Source organism: Anas platyrhynchos, chromosome 15, assembly GCF_047663525.1.
Source record: "Anas platyrhynchos isolate ZD024472 breed Pekin duck chromosome 15, IASCAAS_PekinDuck_T2T, whole genome shotgun sequence".
In the NCBI taxonomy this organism is placed as follows: Eukaryota; Metazoa; Chordata; class Aves; order Anseriformes; family Anatidae; genus Anas; species Anas platyrhynchos.
This window is the reverse complement of record NC_092601.1, coordinates 14,898,571-14,917,696: the sequence shown is the minus strand read 5'-3', so window position 1 is coordinate 14,917,696 and position 19,126 is coordinate 14,898,571. Positions and strand designations below refer to the sequence as shown.

General features: G+C 46.0%; 1 protein-coding gene across 10 annotated transcripts in view; it reads left to right on the top strand.

Annotated features, from left to right (window-relative positions):
* Positions 1-19,126, top strand: part of MAD1L1 (mitotic arrest deficient 1 like 1) — a 347,495-nt gene that overhangs the window by 221,809 nt on the left and 106,560 nt on the right. For all 10 annotated transcript variants that reach the window (XM_038187038.2, XM_038187039.2, XM_027469053.3 and 7 more), the window contains one exon: positions 6,117-6,324. In XM_038187038.2, the coding sequence (XP_038042966.1) occupies positions 6,117-6,324 (208 nt within the window). The remainder of the gene's footprint in view (positions 1-6,116; positions 6,325-19,126) is intronic.

Below are 19,126 nucleotides of genomic sequence, written 5' to 3'. Positions count from 1 at the left end.
TTAAGAAACTTTCTCATCCATCTCCTCCAGATAGATGTAGTCATTTGGGATGTTCTTCCAAGGTAACTATTGACCCATCACTCCTTTAAAGCTGATGCAATCCACTAATCCCCTTAGATTGTTTCTATTTACGTTTGCCGGTATTGAATAATGCGTCCCAGTCCGGAAACGTCGAAGATTTTTCTTTTAAGACGTCAGCACAGAAACAAATTCCTTAGCTCAGAAAGCAGCAGCGTGTGCTGCTCGTATTTGGGTGGCGCTCAGTGTGTGCGAGAGGCGCACAAAGGAAGAAATGGTCCTTCCCTTGAAGAGCTTCCAGCCGACAGCCTTTTCTCAGCAGGGGCAAGCACAATCTGTTGCACTGCGAGCGCGCAGCGATTAAACTCAGCTGTCCATATGCTGCACCAGAATTTATTGTACTGCTCGGAAAGCCTAATCTTTTAAGGTTGATAGACATCAAAGCTATGAAAAAACACGGCGCTTCACTGTGCATCAGCATCATCTATGGGTTTGGAGCAATTTGCGTGCCCGTGCAGGAAACGGGAGGAGCCTCCGAGGATCAGAAGTCAGCTGAAAATCCTTGACAGTGCTTGCTGCTGGTGACGATCATTGCTTCCTTGGGATGCGGGAACTTCTCGGCTTTAATTTCATTAAGTGACGTTAGCCAGACGTATTCACAACAGCTGAGGTTATTCCCTTTGCCACCAGTTCCACCATCGGATTAGCAATATCTGCCGTAGATGAATAGATCTTAAGTGGAGTTATTAAGCACAGAAAGTTTTGTCAAATGTAAAGCAGGCGGTGTAGTTTTAGGAGCTTTATCCTTACCTGTGGGCCTGTGGAAGTGGAGGCTTTTGTAGCTCCTGGAGAAAGACGTCTCTGAATTGAGACTGCAGTTTTCAAGCGATCATGAGCAGAGATGCCAGAAGAAGCTCAGCCCTTTTCAAGGTGCTGTCACTGGCAGCCTTCATTGTTCTTCCTAACAACTGCTCTTCTAAAGGAAAAGTTTCTGTTTTCCAGAGATTAAAGCAATCTCGTCCTCGCTCAGTGTTTCGTCACTTGACTGATTCTTCCCTAATGGGGAGATGACTTGGAAAGCTTTGGAGTTGTGATTCTAACATGGGCGCCAACATACCGTTTGCCGATGATATAAGTTTAGAAAATGACACGCAGCATCCACACAATTATCTCTTCTACGTTTTTTTTCCAGACTGAGAGATGGAAGCAGGAGCAGAGTGGTAGTATCTGACTTGACCATGTGCATCTGTTCTAGGTGGTAAATTGGTCCTGTTGCAAGTTCTTTTTTTCAATGATCTTTTAGTTTCTATTGTCTCTTAGTCAGGAAGTTTATTGATAGCCACAGTCTTAATAAAGTGTTGTTCCACATCCCAGGGTGTGCCTGGAGCATACTTCGTTAAGACAGTATTTGTGTTGCATCTGTGGTGGCTGTCTTGCATAATGTCTACGCGGTCGGGACACAACTGGTGGACTGGTAATTCCTTCTCAGTGGTCAATGCAAAATTTCCTCTTGCGTGTGTCCTAGGGGCACGTGGCTGGAAGGCTAAGGACGATGCCAGAACATTATTTCACAAATCGGAGAACATACTAACGTGGAGTCAACAAATCTTCTTTGCAAAATGTCCAGCGCCCTTCTGAGAGCACAAAAATGTTTTTGCTGCCTTAAGCACCAAATCAGCTAGTTAGCATCTTACTTTCCAGGAATGAATAATTCACTGTACTGCTAAGTGTCAACCAGACTTGGTTGCAATCAATCAAGGTATTTATTGCTTCCTTCTAAATTGAAGCTCTGTGTACATTTTTCTGACAAATCTGAATTACTGGCTCAGTGTTATTCCTTGAAGGAAGAATCAATGAATGCCAGCAGTTCTCTCTACTTCAAGTTATTTTCTCTTCTGCATCTCTGCAGTTGCCAAATTTTAAAGTATTGGGATAAACAGGGGTAAAGAGTGGGCTTTGCAGAGAAGCCAGCAGTACCGTGTCACCTTTGCTCTCAGAGAACTGGCCGTGATGTACTGATGAGCAGAACAGTCTACAGAGGTGTCTGCTGAACGAGCCAGGGACAGGTGGTGGTTTAGTGTGTTGTGTTTTTTTTTTTTTCCCAACAAAGTGTTTGTCTACAGGTCATGTATTGGTTCTGTTCCCCAAATGTCTCGTGTTTATAGGAGGTCATCTTAAGCGTAAGTGGATTTGGCTGATTCTGACATTGAGGCCAAAGTTCCAAACTCGGAGCACGCTTTTCACACTTCCTGGAAAAAAATGAGATACATTGCAGGTTGGTGCGAGATGCTTGTTAACTCTGACAAGCGATACCTCCTTGCCTGTGTTACGTTAGAGCAGAAGCAGCATCTGGAGCTGCTCCTGGGCAGTCGCTTGGGGATTTTCAGCTCCTGTTCAAAGAGTCTGGTGCGTGGCAGAGTCCCTTCTGCACAGCGCCTTTCAAATGCCACTCTTTGTTCTTCCTCATCAGCGGCCCTAGATTAGAAATGATTTTCTAAACAGGCAAGTCTCGTTTAGTTCTTCTTTCCCAGTGCCAGAAACACCATTTTCCAGGTTCCCACTGCAGAGCTGAAGGTACAAAATTTGTATCGGTAAAACTAATTTATTGTGGGGGGAAGAACAGTTGACAGAAAACCAGCAATTTATGTTTTTCAGAGCTAAAGGGGTCCGGGAGGAGGAGGAGGTTTGCTTTGTTCGGTTCCTGGTTTCTAACCAGCATTAAAGTTTCATTTCCTTCAAATACTAGTGAGATTGCGATGCTGCTTTACTGCCTGTTATATCTAGCATTTTCCAGCCCTGAGTGTTCCTGGAGCAAACCTAATTCACTTCCCACCGTTGGAAATTCAGAGAAACACTCCAAATGATAGAAGCTGAGGTGCTGTATTGCTGCCTGGTACCATGTACACATGCACCTGATCCCTTTCACCTGAAATTGGCTCCAGTGTGCTCTGCTTCCGTGCAAAGCTCCCTGTGTTTGGTTGTATTATGCAGGAATTTTCCCAGAGACTTCAGGAATGCTGTTTGGTGCATCTGTGTAAGGCAGCAGGAAGGCCTGGTGGCTATGGGCATCATCTAAAAGTTAGGTTTTCTTTTCATTTCTTCCATGGTGATGCTAAAGGCCTCGAACTGGAGGTTGCATCTCTCCGTACCTCTCCTCCCCTCACACATGGCATTTTCAGGCTGTTGTCTGTTTTTGTGGTTTCGGATGGTAATCTCTTGCAGGGTTTGCACAGTGCCTATCGCACTGGGATCTCCGTCTCTTGGTTTCTTTAGGCATTACTATAAAATAAACCAGCAGCACTAATACTTTGGCTGTAGGGAGAAATGTGCTGGTTTGATCTGTGCTGTGGAGAATAAAGAGCAAGCTACTGCCCCAGCCCGAAATGTGAGCAGCATAGCAAATATATTAGTGATCTCCCAGAAATGTTAAATGAGATGCATTGTACCACAGCCCTCAGATACAGCCTTCGTATCACAGCGAGTTTCTGAGAGATTTGCCTGTCTCGTGGAGCTCTGGCAGTGGAGCTTCAGACTGACGTGCTCAGGAAGCCTGGTGAGCCCTGAAAATAAGGCTGAGCTTTAGCGCTGAGCTTTCGAGCATGATTTTGGAAGGGTGCACATTATAAAAGGAGAAAATAAATAGGCTGAAGAAGCTCTAAAAGACAAAGCGCTGCAGCTTCTTGGCAGCACTTCACAGAAAGGCCAGGGAGATATTTTAAAAGAGAAGCGAAGCAGCAAAACAGACTAACGCCGCCTGCGTTAAAGTGGTCCCGGCACGGACGGGGGCAGCAATCTCCAGGTTTGTATGGTTTCCCTCCCCACTCGGATCCTGCTGGTGTCCTGTGCCTTTCCATTACGCGCGAGCTTCTGCAGTGATGGTGCAGTACGAAATCGCAGGCACCAGCCAAGGCGTGATCTCTGCCTGACATTGGTGCAGCCTCGCTCCGCGGCTCTGCCTGGAAGAGCATCCTTTTGCCAGCCGCTGCAAACAGCAAACTTTGGGTCTGGCTCCCTTCTCTGGGAAGGCAAACAGGAGGGCCAGAGCACCCCGGCCATCCTGCTGCCTCGCTACGGGAGCGGGAGGGGAGAGGAGCCCCAAATGCAAATAGCACCAGAAGTTAGCCCGCCGGCTGCGGAGACAGGTTTGTAAATGCCAGGGTGTTGCTGGGGAGCATAAATCTAATGAGCTGGTGTTTCAGCTGCCTTCATGCGCCTTCTGTTAGACATCAGACTGCTGCGTGGGGTCCCAGTCCTTCAGTTCCCATCTCAACACCTCCTGGCTGAAGCTGCCAGTGGGGGTGTTCCTTCCCCAGGTCCTACCGGTCTGTCTGTCTCCCCCTCCCCATGGAGATGAGCTCGCAAAGCCCGTTGCTGTGTGCCCAAAGCACTGCTGCTGCCCTCCCAGACGCTCCTGCAGCTCTCCTGAGCGCTGTGGTGCCTCGGGTGGCAGGAGGGGATGTGTCACTGCCAGGTATGTGACAGAGGGCACCAAGACCTCGTGCTCTGATGGTGGGGGGCACACAGCTGGAAGGGGCACCCCAGTGCTTCTGTGGTGAGTCCCTTGGGGTCAGGCAGCCCTTTCGGGGGGGTTCTGAGTCCTTCCGTGTAAGGGGGTTCCTCCCATCTTGCTCTTGGCCTGGGATGTAAAGATCAGGTCTCCCTTTTCCTTTTTCAAACAGTACTCACACAGTGAAATGGTGACACTCTCTTTGCCCCCACAAATGTGGTTGCCTTGGTTTCCCCCAAAAGCACCATATCGGTGGCTAACAGTACAGTTACGAAGGATACCAACACCTCACTTCCGTGTCTTTGTCTGGACACCGCAGCCCTGATAACACCTGTGGGTTTCCAGGTACATTGATGCTTTCCATACCAGTCATGCTGGAGCTTGAGGTTTCAGGTTGTGCAGAGTATTAAAGGATGGTTTTGGTGGCAGAATCTCACACTCGCCAGCACGTGGATCCCATGCTCTTGGCATCAAATCCCTTTTAGAACCAGAGCTGTGCCTGCTGCCAGCCTGCGAGGCTGCAAGCTTCCGAAGTTCTCTCCCTGCTGTGGCCGGAGGTGCTTTAAAATATCAGGATGGGTGTCTGCAAGAGGCGTTAATAGGGTCTTCTGGGGTGTCTCACCAGCAGTATGCAGGATGAAGTTGCTCGATCTCTTCTTTAGTTTGCCTTCCCTTCCCCCAAGTTTAAATTTCTAGTACATCTTTAATGAAAATTAAATGATAAAATCGGGATAATGCCTACCTCGCGCTGCTCTTGAGGGTTAATTAATGTTTGTAAAATCACTTTAGGTCCTGAGATTTAATTGAAGGAAAAATATTACCATATAAAATGCCATTTTATACAGGCAGTGCTATAGGGTTTCAGCTGGGCAGAGTGCTGCGGAAGCCAGGCTTAGTACATGCTTTACTACTTTTATGGTTGTGAGGCTTCCTGTAGTTGATATGAAAATTATCTCTCTGAAATCACAAATGTAACATCAGTGTTTTCCTCTCACTTTGGAAGAATATTAATTTGCTATCTTAGGACTTGACTGACTATTTAAGCTGCTATAAATACAGCTAACCTCTGAGAAAAAAGTATAAAATGAAATATCTGTTCGCTTGCTTGGGATGAGCTGATACAACTTGCTAATGACTCCAGCACCGGAGTCATGGGGACATGGCTGCCTCATACTGGTAATAAATTAGGCTGGTACCGGGTGTCCTGCTGTAATTTAACTATGCATTTGTGTGTTCCTTGTAATCTCCTACTACCAAGAGATGTAAAACACAGCTATAAAACTTCATTTCTGGAGTTAAATTTAACAATGGAGGTGTCAGCCAAGGAGCAAGCTCTGCTGAGCATTTTTTTGGTGTTTTTTTTTTTTCTTTCCTTTTTCTTTTTTTTTTTTTTTCTTTTTTTTTGGGTAACAGGAGGAGGAGAAGCAATCCCAGGTTCAGCTGATTTGAGCTGTTGGAATAAAAAATTGCTGCATAAACGTCCATTTTTTCTGCTGTAACATTTTTTGTCTTTGTGCAAAGGGTGGTAGCTGGGTGGACACGGAGTTTGGATAAAGTTACTCAGTTTGCTTTTGCTGTTTCTGCCATGCAGGGTGACTATGACCCCAGCAAAACCAAAGTTCTTCATTTCAGCATGAACCCGGCGAGCCTGGCCAAGCAGCAGCGCAAGGAGGAGCAGCAGCAACTCCAGGAGGAATGTGAAAGGCTGAGGGAGCTGGTGAGGGTGCTCGAAGGAGGCGGCTCCATCCATGGGAATCTGGAAGGAGTCGGGAGTTTTCAGTCACCACAAGAAATTGCAGGTAGGCTGCTGGCTTCTTGTCATCAAGATGCACTTATCCCTCCGTACTGACAGAGGAACCGACTGCAGAAGCAGATGGAGGCATTGCAGACAGCGTGCCTGCTGGAAGGGTTATGAGGAAAATGTAGAAAAGCTGGGCTGATGCAGGAGAGCGAGTGTGTGGTAGCAGTCCAATTTGGTACCAGTTTGGTACCGAGGGCAGGTGGTAAGGATAAGTAGTAATAAACCATATCATTTGCTGATGATAAATGAAATACCAATACAGCAACCTTCACAGGCTGGTGCTGCCAGCAGAGTGAAAGGAAATATTTCCTGCTTTTCAGGGCTGCTTTAGCCCTTGAGGTAGCACAAACAGCAGGAAATAACTTTCATAGCTGCAGGGAAGCAAGTGGTTGAAATCTTTTCAGACCTGGCTTAAAACAAATTAATATTGTTTATCAGTGTATATGTGCCCCATTAATCACAGCTACATTCAATACTGCATGAAGATAGAGTACATCTTTCACTGAGCTAAATACATTTCACAGAATGTGTGGCTCTCCTCCAGTACAGCCTTTCTTCACTTCGCGTGCATACGTGAGGCTTTTTAGTACAGTAACCCCAAAGTCAACAACTCTAGACGTGCTCTCAGACTCTGTAAATCAAGGTAAGAATATCAAAAAATGTGACCCATCACCTACAACACGGCGAGGCGACCAGGCAGAGTCGAGTTGTGCTGCAGCACCCAAGAGACCTTCCTGCTGTAATTCTCTCACATGTAGTTTACCCTCAAAACAGTTTTGTTAGAGAAGAGAAAAATAAGAGAAAGCTGAAGAGCTGCGTGGAGCTAACCTGTTGTGCTCCAGCAGCATGTAGGTGGGCAGTGTCCAGAGGTCAGGGCAGACCTCAGATGTGTCCAAGAGGGCAGAGCTTTCCTCTCAAGCCCCGTGTGCCAGAAACTTGAGACTCACAAAATGGCAGAGCCCTTGTTTGACGAAAATCCACAGGAAAAAAAACATCTTTCACTGTAATGGCACTGAAATTCTCTGAAAGTAGCTTTCTTGTTTTTCCATCGCTCAAACAGAAGTACTTTATTACTGCTAAGAATGTGTTTGTTCCAGCGTCTCATGGTGGATTATGGTACTACATAGCCTCAAAAATGGGATGGTGAGAAGTGTAGATGGGGTGGTTTATAAAATGAAGAGCTGATGGGATGCTAGAGGTGCACTGACAGTTTGTCACTGCTCTTAGTGGATGCTCCAGCAGGTGCAGAAACATTAAACATTTCCCGAACGTTTAGGGAAGGCCGTCTTTGCCTGTAGGAGCTTCCAGCCCGAGATCCCGGTGGGACCCAAGCAGTTCTCAGGGACAGTGTTTACATTGCAATTTACATCTGAAATTCGCTGGTTTTTAAATTACAGTGGCTGCTGCTGCCCAGTGCCCTTGTCTGTCATTATACCCCCGAGCAGCCTGGCACATCTGATGCTGCAGAGGCACACGGCTCACAGTGCCCCTGAAGCCCGGAGGGGAGAGTGACGGTCAGGGGCAGAGGAGTGCAGAGGTGAGGTCAGCTCCGTGTCTCTGCTGTTGATGAACGAGCCCCTGGGGTATCATCTACAGTAATTAGACCGTTTCTTCTTGGGGAGCGTGTTTCTCATGTATGCCTCCTGTGATTTGTTATTCATAATTATTATTCCGCTGCCTTTCATGCAGTTGCTTTTAGCGGTTCGTGAGGCATTTCTGTGCTGGGATGTTACCAGGTTTTTCTTTAGCTCATAGGGGATGCATTTTTAAAGCTTCTTTCTCTTCTGCCTTTGATTCTGACAGGAAAACAAACAGCTCCCTGGGTTTCAGTGCGTTTCCAGCCTCTCGTCTACGCGGTGCTTTTTTACCTTTTGCCCCAGTCCTGTGCTACATCATTCTGACTTCTCTTCATCAACCCAGCTGGGAGAGAGCATCAGTTGCAGAGCCTGGCAGGGTCGGAAATACTTTGGTGACAATCTCTAGCCATCATTTATCACAGTCACAGGAGGGCCCTCTGCATCCTCCAAGTGCCTGTAAGTGCATTTGGAAGTGGCTCCTGTAAACAAAAATGGGAAAAGAGCTGTAAGTGAGGGTTAGAGGAGCTCTGTGGATGGCTGTCTTTGAGACTGGGGCATGTTTATTGTAAGCCAGGTTATACAGAAAGATATTTTTTTTTCTTGTGTTTTGTGTACTTGTGAGCATCACTGTCGTGCACAGGGAGTGTTGCCAGAAGCAGTCTTAAAGCCTCCTTTCTGCTGCGGAGCACTCGGCAGCACAGTCCGATGTTAAAGACCCCATGTCTTTAACAAGACTCTCAGTTGGGATGTGCAAGACATGCTGGGGATGGTGTGGCACTGTGACTGCAAGGTGCACGGGCATGTCTGAGCTGCCTTTAAATGAGCTGACTGCCAGGCGTGCTCACCTTGCTGGGGCAGGGCAGAGCTCACGGCAGGTTAGGGGGCAGCTCATCAGGCGTGCTGTGCAAACCTCATCTATTTTTGCATTGACTCCGTCCTGCTTAGCTCATGCAGCAGCCCCAGCGTGGATGTGACAGCTGTTCTAGGAGGGGTTTCACAACACGGATCCTCATGGCCAGAAAACTTCGACTGTCTTTCTTGGAACGAGAAATGCAAGATGAAGCTTTCACTGTTGTCTTAGGATCTCAGCAGCTCTGCCCACAGGAATGGCAGCAGTGGAGAGCTGCCGTGTGCCTTCCATTTTAGTATATTTTCAAGGTGTGAAATCAGGAGTTTGTGGCAGAAGCTCCCTCAGCTCTGTGTGTCATTGTGCAGTTGGCTGCCTTTGGGAGTGAGGTTTATTGTGCATAACAAGGGAGCAGTTTTCAGGGAGGTTTGTGGACCTGTTTCTGTGCTAAGTAACAAGATTTTGAATTTTCTTGCACCCTTTTCTGTCAGCTGCAATACCTCTATATCCGTTTATCCAGGTGTATGTTTATGTTTAACTCACATGATTGGTGCATCCAAGGGGCAAATTCAACTCTGAGCTTTAGAGGTAGGAGGTCCTTCAGTGCTGAACGGGATGAGGGGAGGCTGAGGACTGAACTCTCAGAGCAGGAGGTGTGGATGAAAGTGGGAAGACAACAAAGGTCATATGTAAGCTTGCATTTTGCCTCTTGACAGGCAAAGGTAAATGTAAGATTTTATCATCCCATTTTGCCGTACGCCCTGACTAGCTTATTGGCACAGGTGAGGAATTTGGGTGGCCTGCAGCCAGGCAGGTTTGCTATGTTCAGCAGCCTTATGGGATCTGCGACAATTGCACTTCAGGTTCAAAGGATTATAATTGTACCGACCAAAAAAGGTATTAAGGATGGTGATGTTGATGGTTTTGATAATAATGCATTGGCCTTTATTAAATTCATTCATTGGACTGGAGTGCAACACGTTTTTTCTGATCATGGTTCCAACTCCTGGATAGGTAATAAGGAAATTATTACTGTGGACGTTAAAGCTCATTAAATGTGACTCTATTAAAAATCAAGGTTATGCTGGACTTTAAATCTTTTTGAGCATAACCACTGGAGGCTGCAGCACAAGCTGGCAACTTGCCACGTAGTTCACTGGTCCTTTTCTTATTTATGAAGTAATAGTCTCTATTAAAATCAGTACCAGGGCTGTTGCAAAGGAGAGGTTTGGACAAGGCGAGCTATAACAACTTACTGTCCTTTTTCAAAGTGTAAAAATTGCACGCGGGGTTGTCCAGTATTAATGGGGCAGAGCTGTGGCAGCCCCATTAAGGGAATGGGCTGTAACTTTATGGGTGTTTTGTTTCTCTCCCTGTGCCTCCCCGGGTCTGGGTTGTGTAACAGAAGTGTGCACCAAGGTCAGGCTGCCATCTGGGGAGTGTTTCTGAGTCCTCCTGCCTCTGAAGCAGGGATGCAGATTGCAACAGCTTTAGAAAGGTGGCGCAGGGAATTGCTGCCCAGATTTGGAATCTGTTCCGCTTCTACATTTCTCTTTTCTGTGCTGTTCATGCTTCCCCCAACCCCTTTTGTATTTCAGGCTGCATCTTCTGCTTTTTTAAATTCCAGATCCAAATCTGTATTTTCTGTTTCACTCTGGGCTGTTGCTGTTTACATCTTCTTTTTTTGTCCTGTGTGGTCCTGGTGGGACTCAATTGTTATTTCTGGCACTGCCAGAGGTGGAGTTTGGTCTTAGCTACAAGCACATAAGTAGGTGGCAGTAGCAGCTAGTGGGCAGCTGGCAGAAGCGGTGGCTTGTCTGTTGTAGTGAAGTGTAGGTAGAAATAAGAATGCTTCGGATTATTTCCATTTGTGATCTCATCTTAAAAGTGGTAGCTTTGAAGGTGGGAATGAATGGCCTGTGGAAGCTGGCTCCTGACTGAAGGCTGCACTAACACAGGTTTTCCACTGGCTTTCATGATTTATTGCTGTCCCAGAGCGACAGTGGTGCATTTCCTTCTTTCTCCCAGCCTCTCCCTATAAGAAAGAGGAAAAGTGCTTTTAATACCCTTTCTATTGAGAGACAGGCTGGCACCCCAGCAGAAAGGAGGATGGGGAAATCAACCTTGATTTCAACCATCTGTGGAGAATTTTTGGAAGCAAACTATTTTCCTGAACATAATCCCACCTGACAGGAAAGCTATTCATCAATCTTAATGGCTTCTTTCCCTCTTGTTAGAGAAAAGTAGGAAAAAGGGGGTCTTGGTGAAGAACTGGGGGGGAATTTCAGTGTAAAGCAGGTGATCGACCCTAACAGAGATGCTACATCTGGTGCTCAGCGAAGGCTGTCTCCAGCACCACAGCCACGTCAGGGCCTTGTAAAAATGTTATTAATTGGAATTAAATTGGGTAATGAATTAATACTAAAATAATCTAATCCTGTTGAAGTGACAAGCCAGAGCTGGTAAAATTTGTCACTGTCCCAGCGTGCTTGCGCTTCTGATGAATGTGTTTCTGAGCACAGAAGGCGACAAAAAAGGAGCAGATGGAATTTAAAAGTTGCCATTCTCCATCCACAGTTGGCTGAGCTGTTGGTGCTTGGAAGCCTTGGTGCTACCATCTGTGTGTAGGAAATCCACACAAGATGAGGGCTGCACCTGCAAATGAAGCCTGAGTCCACCTGACAAAGGATTCTGCTCTGACCTTTGGTGGTGGGTGCGCATGTGGAAACGCAGCATCCGCATCCCCCTTCGTGCTGAGCATCTCGTGGGTTGGACACGGGTGGGCAGCTGGGGGCACTGAGAGCAGCTCTTTCTCCATCACACAGCACCTCCAAAGTGCCTCTTCCTAGTGCAGACGGGATTCATTAGGTGACTTTTGTCTCTTTAATGGAGACGAGACAATTCCCCTCCACCTTTGTACCAAAGGAATTGCCTTCTTTCTAAAGAAACACAGAGTGAAGGTCTGGGGCATTTGCTGTCTTCAAACGTGAAGGGACTTCTGGTAAGAGCAGGATGTTCGCCTTTGTGCCCTGCTTGTATTTCAACGAAAGTAATTGCTTTCTGCGCATCCCAATTTCCTCTGAAGTTTATAAAGAGCTAGGCTTTGCCTCCAGTGTTTCGCTGTGTGCTGATGAAGTTCACAGTTTCTGTCCTCTTTCACTCCAGAGATGGCTGCGTGTTCTCGTTGGGGAAAAACTCATTCCATACTGCTGCCTGCATCGCAAATGTTGCATGGTTTTAATGTGCAGAACACAAATGAAACAGAAAGGAGCACACAGGATGAGCATTATTAGCAGCAGTTGTTGGGAGCTGGTTTGCCTGACCCGCTCGGAGCTTCCCCAGCTGACCTTGCAGCTGTACAGCCGTGTCTCCCCGGGGTAATCCCCTCACCTCCTGCCTAGTTATTATCATTAGTGTTTTGATGGGGCTAGTTTCTCTGCTGCAAGGCATTTAGACCAGTCTGGGACCTGAATAGTATATTAAAACTGGGAGTGAGCTGGCAGTTTGAATAGAGCTTGCTTTGATTTCCTTCCTTATCATACACGTTTCTGTGTCCCAGGCCAGCACTGCGGGTGGTGAGGCAGGGTGCTGAATATTCCTGCTTTTCTGAAAGCCTGCCCAAGCTGGGCCCTCCTGTACTTCAGTATTGACAGTGATGCCATAGTTGGTGGGCAGAGTCTATAAAGCCCTTTCACATTACAATAATGTCAACAGATTCGGGCAGCCCAGCCACAAGGGGAAAATACCTTGAAGCCTCCATGTGTCCTGATCCAGCAGCGTGGCCTTTGGTGAGAAATGCTCCACACTGGTGAAGTCAGTGCAGGGGCCTATAAAGAACCAGTTTCCTGGCTTGGATGAACATGATAGTACCTCAAGATGGCTAAAAGAAATGTTCTTGGGTTAAAAAAAAACAAAAACCAAACAATATTGCTTTTATCATATATAGCATTTGTCATCCAGATAGATTCCCAGGATTTTTTTAGAGATAAGGCAGATAGGAAGTTGTGCAGCACTGGGTGTATTGAGAGCAGCGTGCCCTGCCTGTGGCAACATGCCATGAGTCTGTTCGACAACGAGACACTTGCCCCTGAGCACCACTTCATCCGAGTGCTGTGAGTGGCCGGAGTGCAGGCGGGCAGACAGGGGTTACTGCCCCAACAACTCCCGGAGGATGCCCAAATCCTGCAGCTCCGTGTGACACTGTGCTGGGAGCTGCTGCTGAGACATCGCTGGGACTGGCAGGCTCCATCTGCAGTCCTGGGAGTCAGAGGTTTGTAATAAATCCTGTAACTTGATTCTGTTGTAGCTACTGAGCGTGTAAAACTTGCTGTCAGAGGTTAGTGCACGGGCTGTTCTCAGCTTCACAAAGAGCAGAGCTGTGAGTTTTCTTTCTTGCCCCTCTTTTCCAATTCCTGCGTCGTGTTCCTGGAGGCCTTGTTTTTTGTGCTTTTGTAAGAGGCAGCTTGTGAACCGGCAGAATAACTCTATTTTAGCTCCAGTGGCTCTTAAGTGGTTTTTTTTGTTTGTTTGTTTGTTGTTTTTTTTTTTTAAAGCATCTCGTACCCTCTTGCTAGGCATTGTGTAGAAGTTGATTAAAAGTATTTATTAGAACCCTTACTCCAGAGAAAAAAAGGCTGCTTTACCAAGAAAGAACTGGTCAAGTAAGTTGGGGGGGAGGAGGAGATGGGGAAAAAACAACAACAAATGTGAGGAGGGGGACCAAAGATAAACACTGAACTATGAGAATATCTGCAAAGATTTCTCTGGGAATATGAGGAAGAGACTCCCAAGGGGAAGGGTCTCTGGACCTAGAGATCCAGCCTTGAATTTGATGGTAAGGGAAATGAGTAACACTGCAAGAAAATGGCGCTGGGGAGAAGGTTGCTGATTTCCTGGTGGATGCATTTTATGAATTCAATACCAATGCAGTAAAATCATGGTGTTATGTCTGAAAGGAAGGGCACTTCGCTGAGGCAGGCAGGGAAGGCAGAGGTAGATGATGTTTAGGTACAAACAAGCAGGTGGCAAGTCTAGAGGCATCGTGTGGGATCAGGTAAGTCAAAACAAAATGTGTGGGCATACCTGGAGAAACCCAGGCTGCCAGGGAGTGTTCTGTCTCCTCCTAGCTTACTGTATGTGGCTTTGGAGGAGGATCAGTAATCAAAACAATATTTTTAAGCCTGCTGCCTTGGGTTTTTAGTTCCCAGTCCATCAGTAGCTGAGTGAACCACGAAGCAACTGTGAAGATGAATTGTTCTTGCTGCCAAGCATGTCCCTTCGAGTCCCCAGACATCGCTGTGCTCCCCTGGATGTGACCGGGGGAAGTTCAGAGCCTTCACAAGGACAGAAGTCAGTGAGCAGTGTAAGGACTTGCAGCCTTTCCCTCCTGTATTTTTACCCCTTTCCTCCCTCCAAATCACTAAAATACCATTAAAAGTGCACCGTATGGAAGCTGCCATATGGCAGGAAGCACCACTCCTGGCCTTAGGCCTTGCATGTCCCATTGTGCTGCGTGTTTCTTTATCATCCAGAAGCAAGCCATCAGGCTGTGAAGCTCATGGGTCTTGGTAAACTTTGGTAGCTGCATTTTCCTGCCTACGTGTTTGAGTCAGGCTCTCCTTACTTGGTTGTTGCCTTCCTGGGACCGTGTAAGAGCCAGGATGCTCCTGCTAGATGTCTCCAGTCCAGCAGTTCTCCCGAGGGGAAGGAAATGCAGTATTATCTGCAGCTGCCCTTTGGATCCTGTGGGGTTGTGATATGAGCTGCCTCTTAAAGCAGTTTGCATCACAGAGCAGCTTTTGATTAGCAACGATGTGCCATAAGGCCTCTGGATGTACACAATTGAAAATGCTCTTTCATTCATCAGCAGGATTGAGAAGAAAGGCTTGTGCTGATGTCTCAAATTCAGCCTGACACGATTTCCCTGACTTTAGAAAAACCAGCCTGCCAGCCAGGCGGAGCGCTCCGGCAGGGGAGAGCCTCAGATCTTTACATCTTGTCAATGTATTGTTTCTCCTGGAAATTAAAGCTTGATGCCTTTGTGAACAGCAGCAAGTTGTGGAAATGTGGTAGAGGAACTCTGTAATGGGTGTTGAGGTTACAGGGAACGTCCTGAAAAGGTTGGTGCTGGCAAGGTGAATGCCCCCTTGGCTGGGGATGTTTATTAGATTCAGGAAGGATGACAGCAATGGGAAAATACTGAACATATTTATTCTTTCTCTCTCAACACTATTTGAGATGGTGGCATTCTTGTTATGGCAGGTTCATAATGGAAAAAAATTACTGAATTTGCTTTTTTTTCTCTAGAGCCCTCATTTCAATTTTCAGTTAGGTATACTTGGCTGGGAGCTGAAATCCAACTGTCTTCGCAAAATAAATAGGGACTCCTTATGACTGAATCCCAAATGAGGTGGGGTGAATGTGTAGAGACTGAGAAATAAAGTCTCTACTTGTTCCACATTTTAAAGGGGGATCATGTGCAACTAAGATTCAGAAGCCGAAGGAGAGCTGTGGATACGGTCTGGCTTATCTACCCATCTCTCTGTGGGAAGCTGTTTTCTCTAGGAAATGCCGTTCTTCAGTTGTGTTCTTGATTTTTGTTTTTCACTTACCCTGATTATTTAGAAGCTGCAAATGGAGTAAAAATAGGGCTGTATCAATATTCTAGAGCAGCGGCTGTATTTAAGAAGTTTATATTTGATGAGTAAGTTGATGACATTGCATTATGTGAATTTGATGTGCAAACTTGTCACCAAAGTGTAAACATAGTGACAGCAGGACCAGCAATTCCCAGCCTAATCAAGTAAGCCGAGTAACACATTCTTTGAGCTATAGAGTAATAGAGACTGATTTACATATTAAAATGAGAGAAGCTACACAGATCCAACAATTAAGTTGATATTTTAATTGCCTAAAAGTCAGGAGATTCAAAGTTATGTTTTCTGCATCGGTTCGTTTGTCACCCACATGTATTTGTAATATTTTCAATGGCTTTATTTGATATGAAACTAATATGTCTTAAAATACATGAAATGTTTGCCATGGACAAAGGGGAGCTTTGAATCTGCTGGGTGAGAAAGCAGACTCAGTATCTGAGGCCTGGCTTTTCTATAAATAGTACAAACAAATTCCAGGTAATTTCTTTTCTAATATTCTAGAGGACGTGTTGGGATGGAGAGGGAGCTATTTTCAAATGCAATGGAAAAAATTCCCATTGATCTCAATAGACCTTGAATTATATCCTTAACTTCTTGTTTTCTTTTTAAGGAATAAGCTTTATTTAATTGCAAATTCACACAAGTGCACTAGTACCACTAAGAATTGCATCGATATATGGATTCTGTCGGTGGTGTTTATGCTGGTTTCACAGTACTGATCTTGCATTCAGATAAGCGAGCACATGCACAGCTCCCCTTATCTGCCTGTGCTGATGTGCTGATATATGAATGCTCGCACCCTGCATTCACAAAAAGCTATTCACACGCCAAGTCAGATGATTTTTTTTTATAATCCTCTTTGAATTAGACTACAAAAAGAATGTGTTTGAAAAGGTTAACTAATGGACACACTTTTCTTCCTGATGAGGAAAAGAAAAATGGTAAAGTGCTGAAAAATGGTCAAGCAGAGTTTTGATCAGGCTTTTCTAATCAAATACATTTTAGGCAGCGAGCAAGTTGGAGAAACGTTAATCCATAGAGGGTTTATCTGGAATAGAGAACGTTCATTTGGAAAACAATCAGTGTAGAAAAACAGGCACTTGTAATTACTTTGCCATCTTAATCATGGCACTGACATCAGTAGCGTGATGTGATAACGCTATGATAGCATTTTAAATGTGGTGCTACATAACAATGTAAATAGGGAAGGAAAGCATCCCTCTCGCTTAGGGTCTTCACACCTGTTGAGCTGGTTTGCTAACGTCTGGGTATGCTGGGCAGCTTTTCCAGTGGTTACGAACAGAGGTGTCCAGAGGACGAGTTGGAGGAGAAATTGGGTCCAAAGCATCAGACCCCTGCTGGGGACGAGCTGGGCACTGCGCCCTCTCTTGTAAAAGTGCTTCGGCTGAAGTGTGGAGAGGCAGCTTCAAACTGCAACACGCACGGGATCCTAAGCGAAAAGGCCTCATTCCTTCTCCATTTATTTGAAAACAAAACAAAACAAAACAAAACCATGCAGTCCCCTTGGGAATCCATCGGTGGCCAGTGCAGAGACCTGAGCTTGCTGCTGTGAGCTCTCGGCGTGGCACAGGTCAGTGAGTAGGTAGCGTTCTGTGTGGCACTGACCTGGGTTTGTGCCAAGGCAGTGGAGGCAGGGGGGTAAATCACAGCAAGACTTAAATCTCAGGGGACAGTTATGCCTGTCCACCAGGGATTTCTTAGCAGCTGCCAGCAATCCATTATTTAGGCTAAACTAAAGCTACCCTGTATTGTTTATGTAGTCACAGCAGTTCATGCAGTCTTCACTTGCTATTTCAGTATTTCCATGCTTTCTTCACTTCAGTGCCAGGTTATCTGTCTTGAGCTGTGGTTAGATAGCAGTAAATCAACCCATTCTCCATTAGGAAACAGCATATTCATCCTCATGTGTAACCAGGTCCAGCTCAATGGATGAAAATCAGATTGATGAAAAGCTGCTTGAAATCTGACTCTGGAATTGCCTTTCACTCGCTGGCTAAGTAGGTTTCTGTCTTCATGGAGTAAAAGAGTCTTGATGCATCCTGCTGGAGTGCTGTAGCACAGTGGATTATTGGGTAGGTATGTGGCTTTGTGAGGTTACCTTTTGCAATGATCAGATACCGTTACGGGTGTGAGCGGAGGTACTTAAATAGAACAGAGACTTCTGCAAGGAAGGGCCGGAGGCAGCGGCAGCATCCACCTTCAGTAGAGCCCGTGGCTGTGTCATCAGAACTCTCACCACTCGTGGCATCAAAGGCAGCACGCACATCTGAAAGATTCAGCAAGAGTGCTCTGAATAGGCTGATAATGACGGCTGCGTGTGATTCCTCTTTTAGACTGCCATATTGCCGTGACTTCACTGAAATCAGGCAGAACTTAGCAGAGGTCAGGTTTCTGTCTTGGTAGACAGAAGTGGTACAAATAAACCCTAAGTTAGAAATACTGAGGTTAGGTCTGCCTAACAGGCATGTGCTAAAGGTAATTTCATCATCAGGCACCATTTGAAATAAATCCTGGTCAGGTTGTTTCCATGATAATGTGCCCTCCTCGGTACATGGGAAGTGTGCCAATGCATTTGTAAGCTCCCTGCAGAATGTATTTGGACTCCCATGGTGTCACAAGGGGTAGTGGAAATTACTCTTCACTTCCATTTCAAAGCACTTCTTTCTGCTGTAGGATCCTTCACATTTTACAACATGAAAAAAAAAAAAAGAAAAAAACACAGGAAAAGAAGGGCAGTATTACCCTGTCCCTGTGTTCCTGAATCCCTGATAAGTTTTTGGGGAAATGAAGATTTTTAAGCAAGATGTTCCCAGGTTTGTGAAATTGTTTTCTGCAAGGTGATGTCCTCAGCCAAACGGAGAGGACAATTGCAGCACTTGGCAATAGATTCAAAGCTAATGGCATGTTAGTTACCTCTCAGGTAGCTCAGAGTTCTAGGTTGCTAACCCCCGCAGTTAGAGATAAATAAGGAGAAAAATTAGAAGTGCTCATATCCCACTTATTGCAGCATGTTAAACACTGCTGTTCTCCTCTGTCAAAGGCGGCGTGAGCCAGGCTGTTCCATAAAATCAGGGCAAATGAGCAATTAGCAAGAGGTACAGAAATAGTGTTTAGAAAGGTATAAAGCTGCTCTGAGAGCTATAAAATGTCTCTCCTTGTTTTGCGCATGGTTTGGAGTGGGAATGTTTGACACTTAACAAAAGCTGACTAATTCTTTGTTGTTTCCCTCTAACGATCAGAATTCAGGGGAGGGCTGTCTGTGACAGGCTGGAGAAGCCTTGCAATGCAAGTGAAGCTCTTTTTAATTAGAAAGTCCATTGGATGATTTACTTTCGTAGCGATCGGAGCGCTGGCTGGTTTAAATGTGTCAGCAGTGCTGACCAGTACGACGCAGTCCTGTCAGCGCAGGTTCTGTTTTGCTCTTCAGAAATCGAGAGGTGAAGCCTGTTCCAACAAGGAGAGTCTGTGATGAGAGAAATTATAACTGCAGCCAGCCGTGCTAGCGACTTCACCATCTGCTGTGAAGTCTCTGGCTTGAATTCCAGCACTTGTGGTAGCAGGCGTAATGATGATAATATTTTCCACTTCTGTAGCACCCTCTGTCCAAAGGTCTCCGAGTGTGCTGGAAATACTAATTAAGGCTCGCGGCACCCATGGGAGGCGGGCAGGAGCCTCCACGCTATCTTTTCTTGCTTGCAG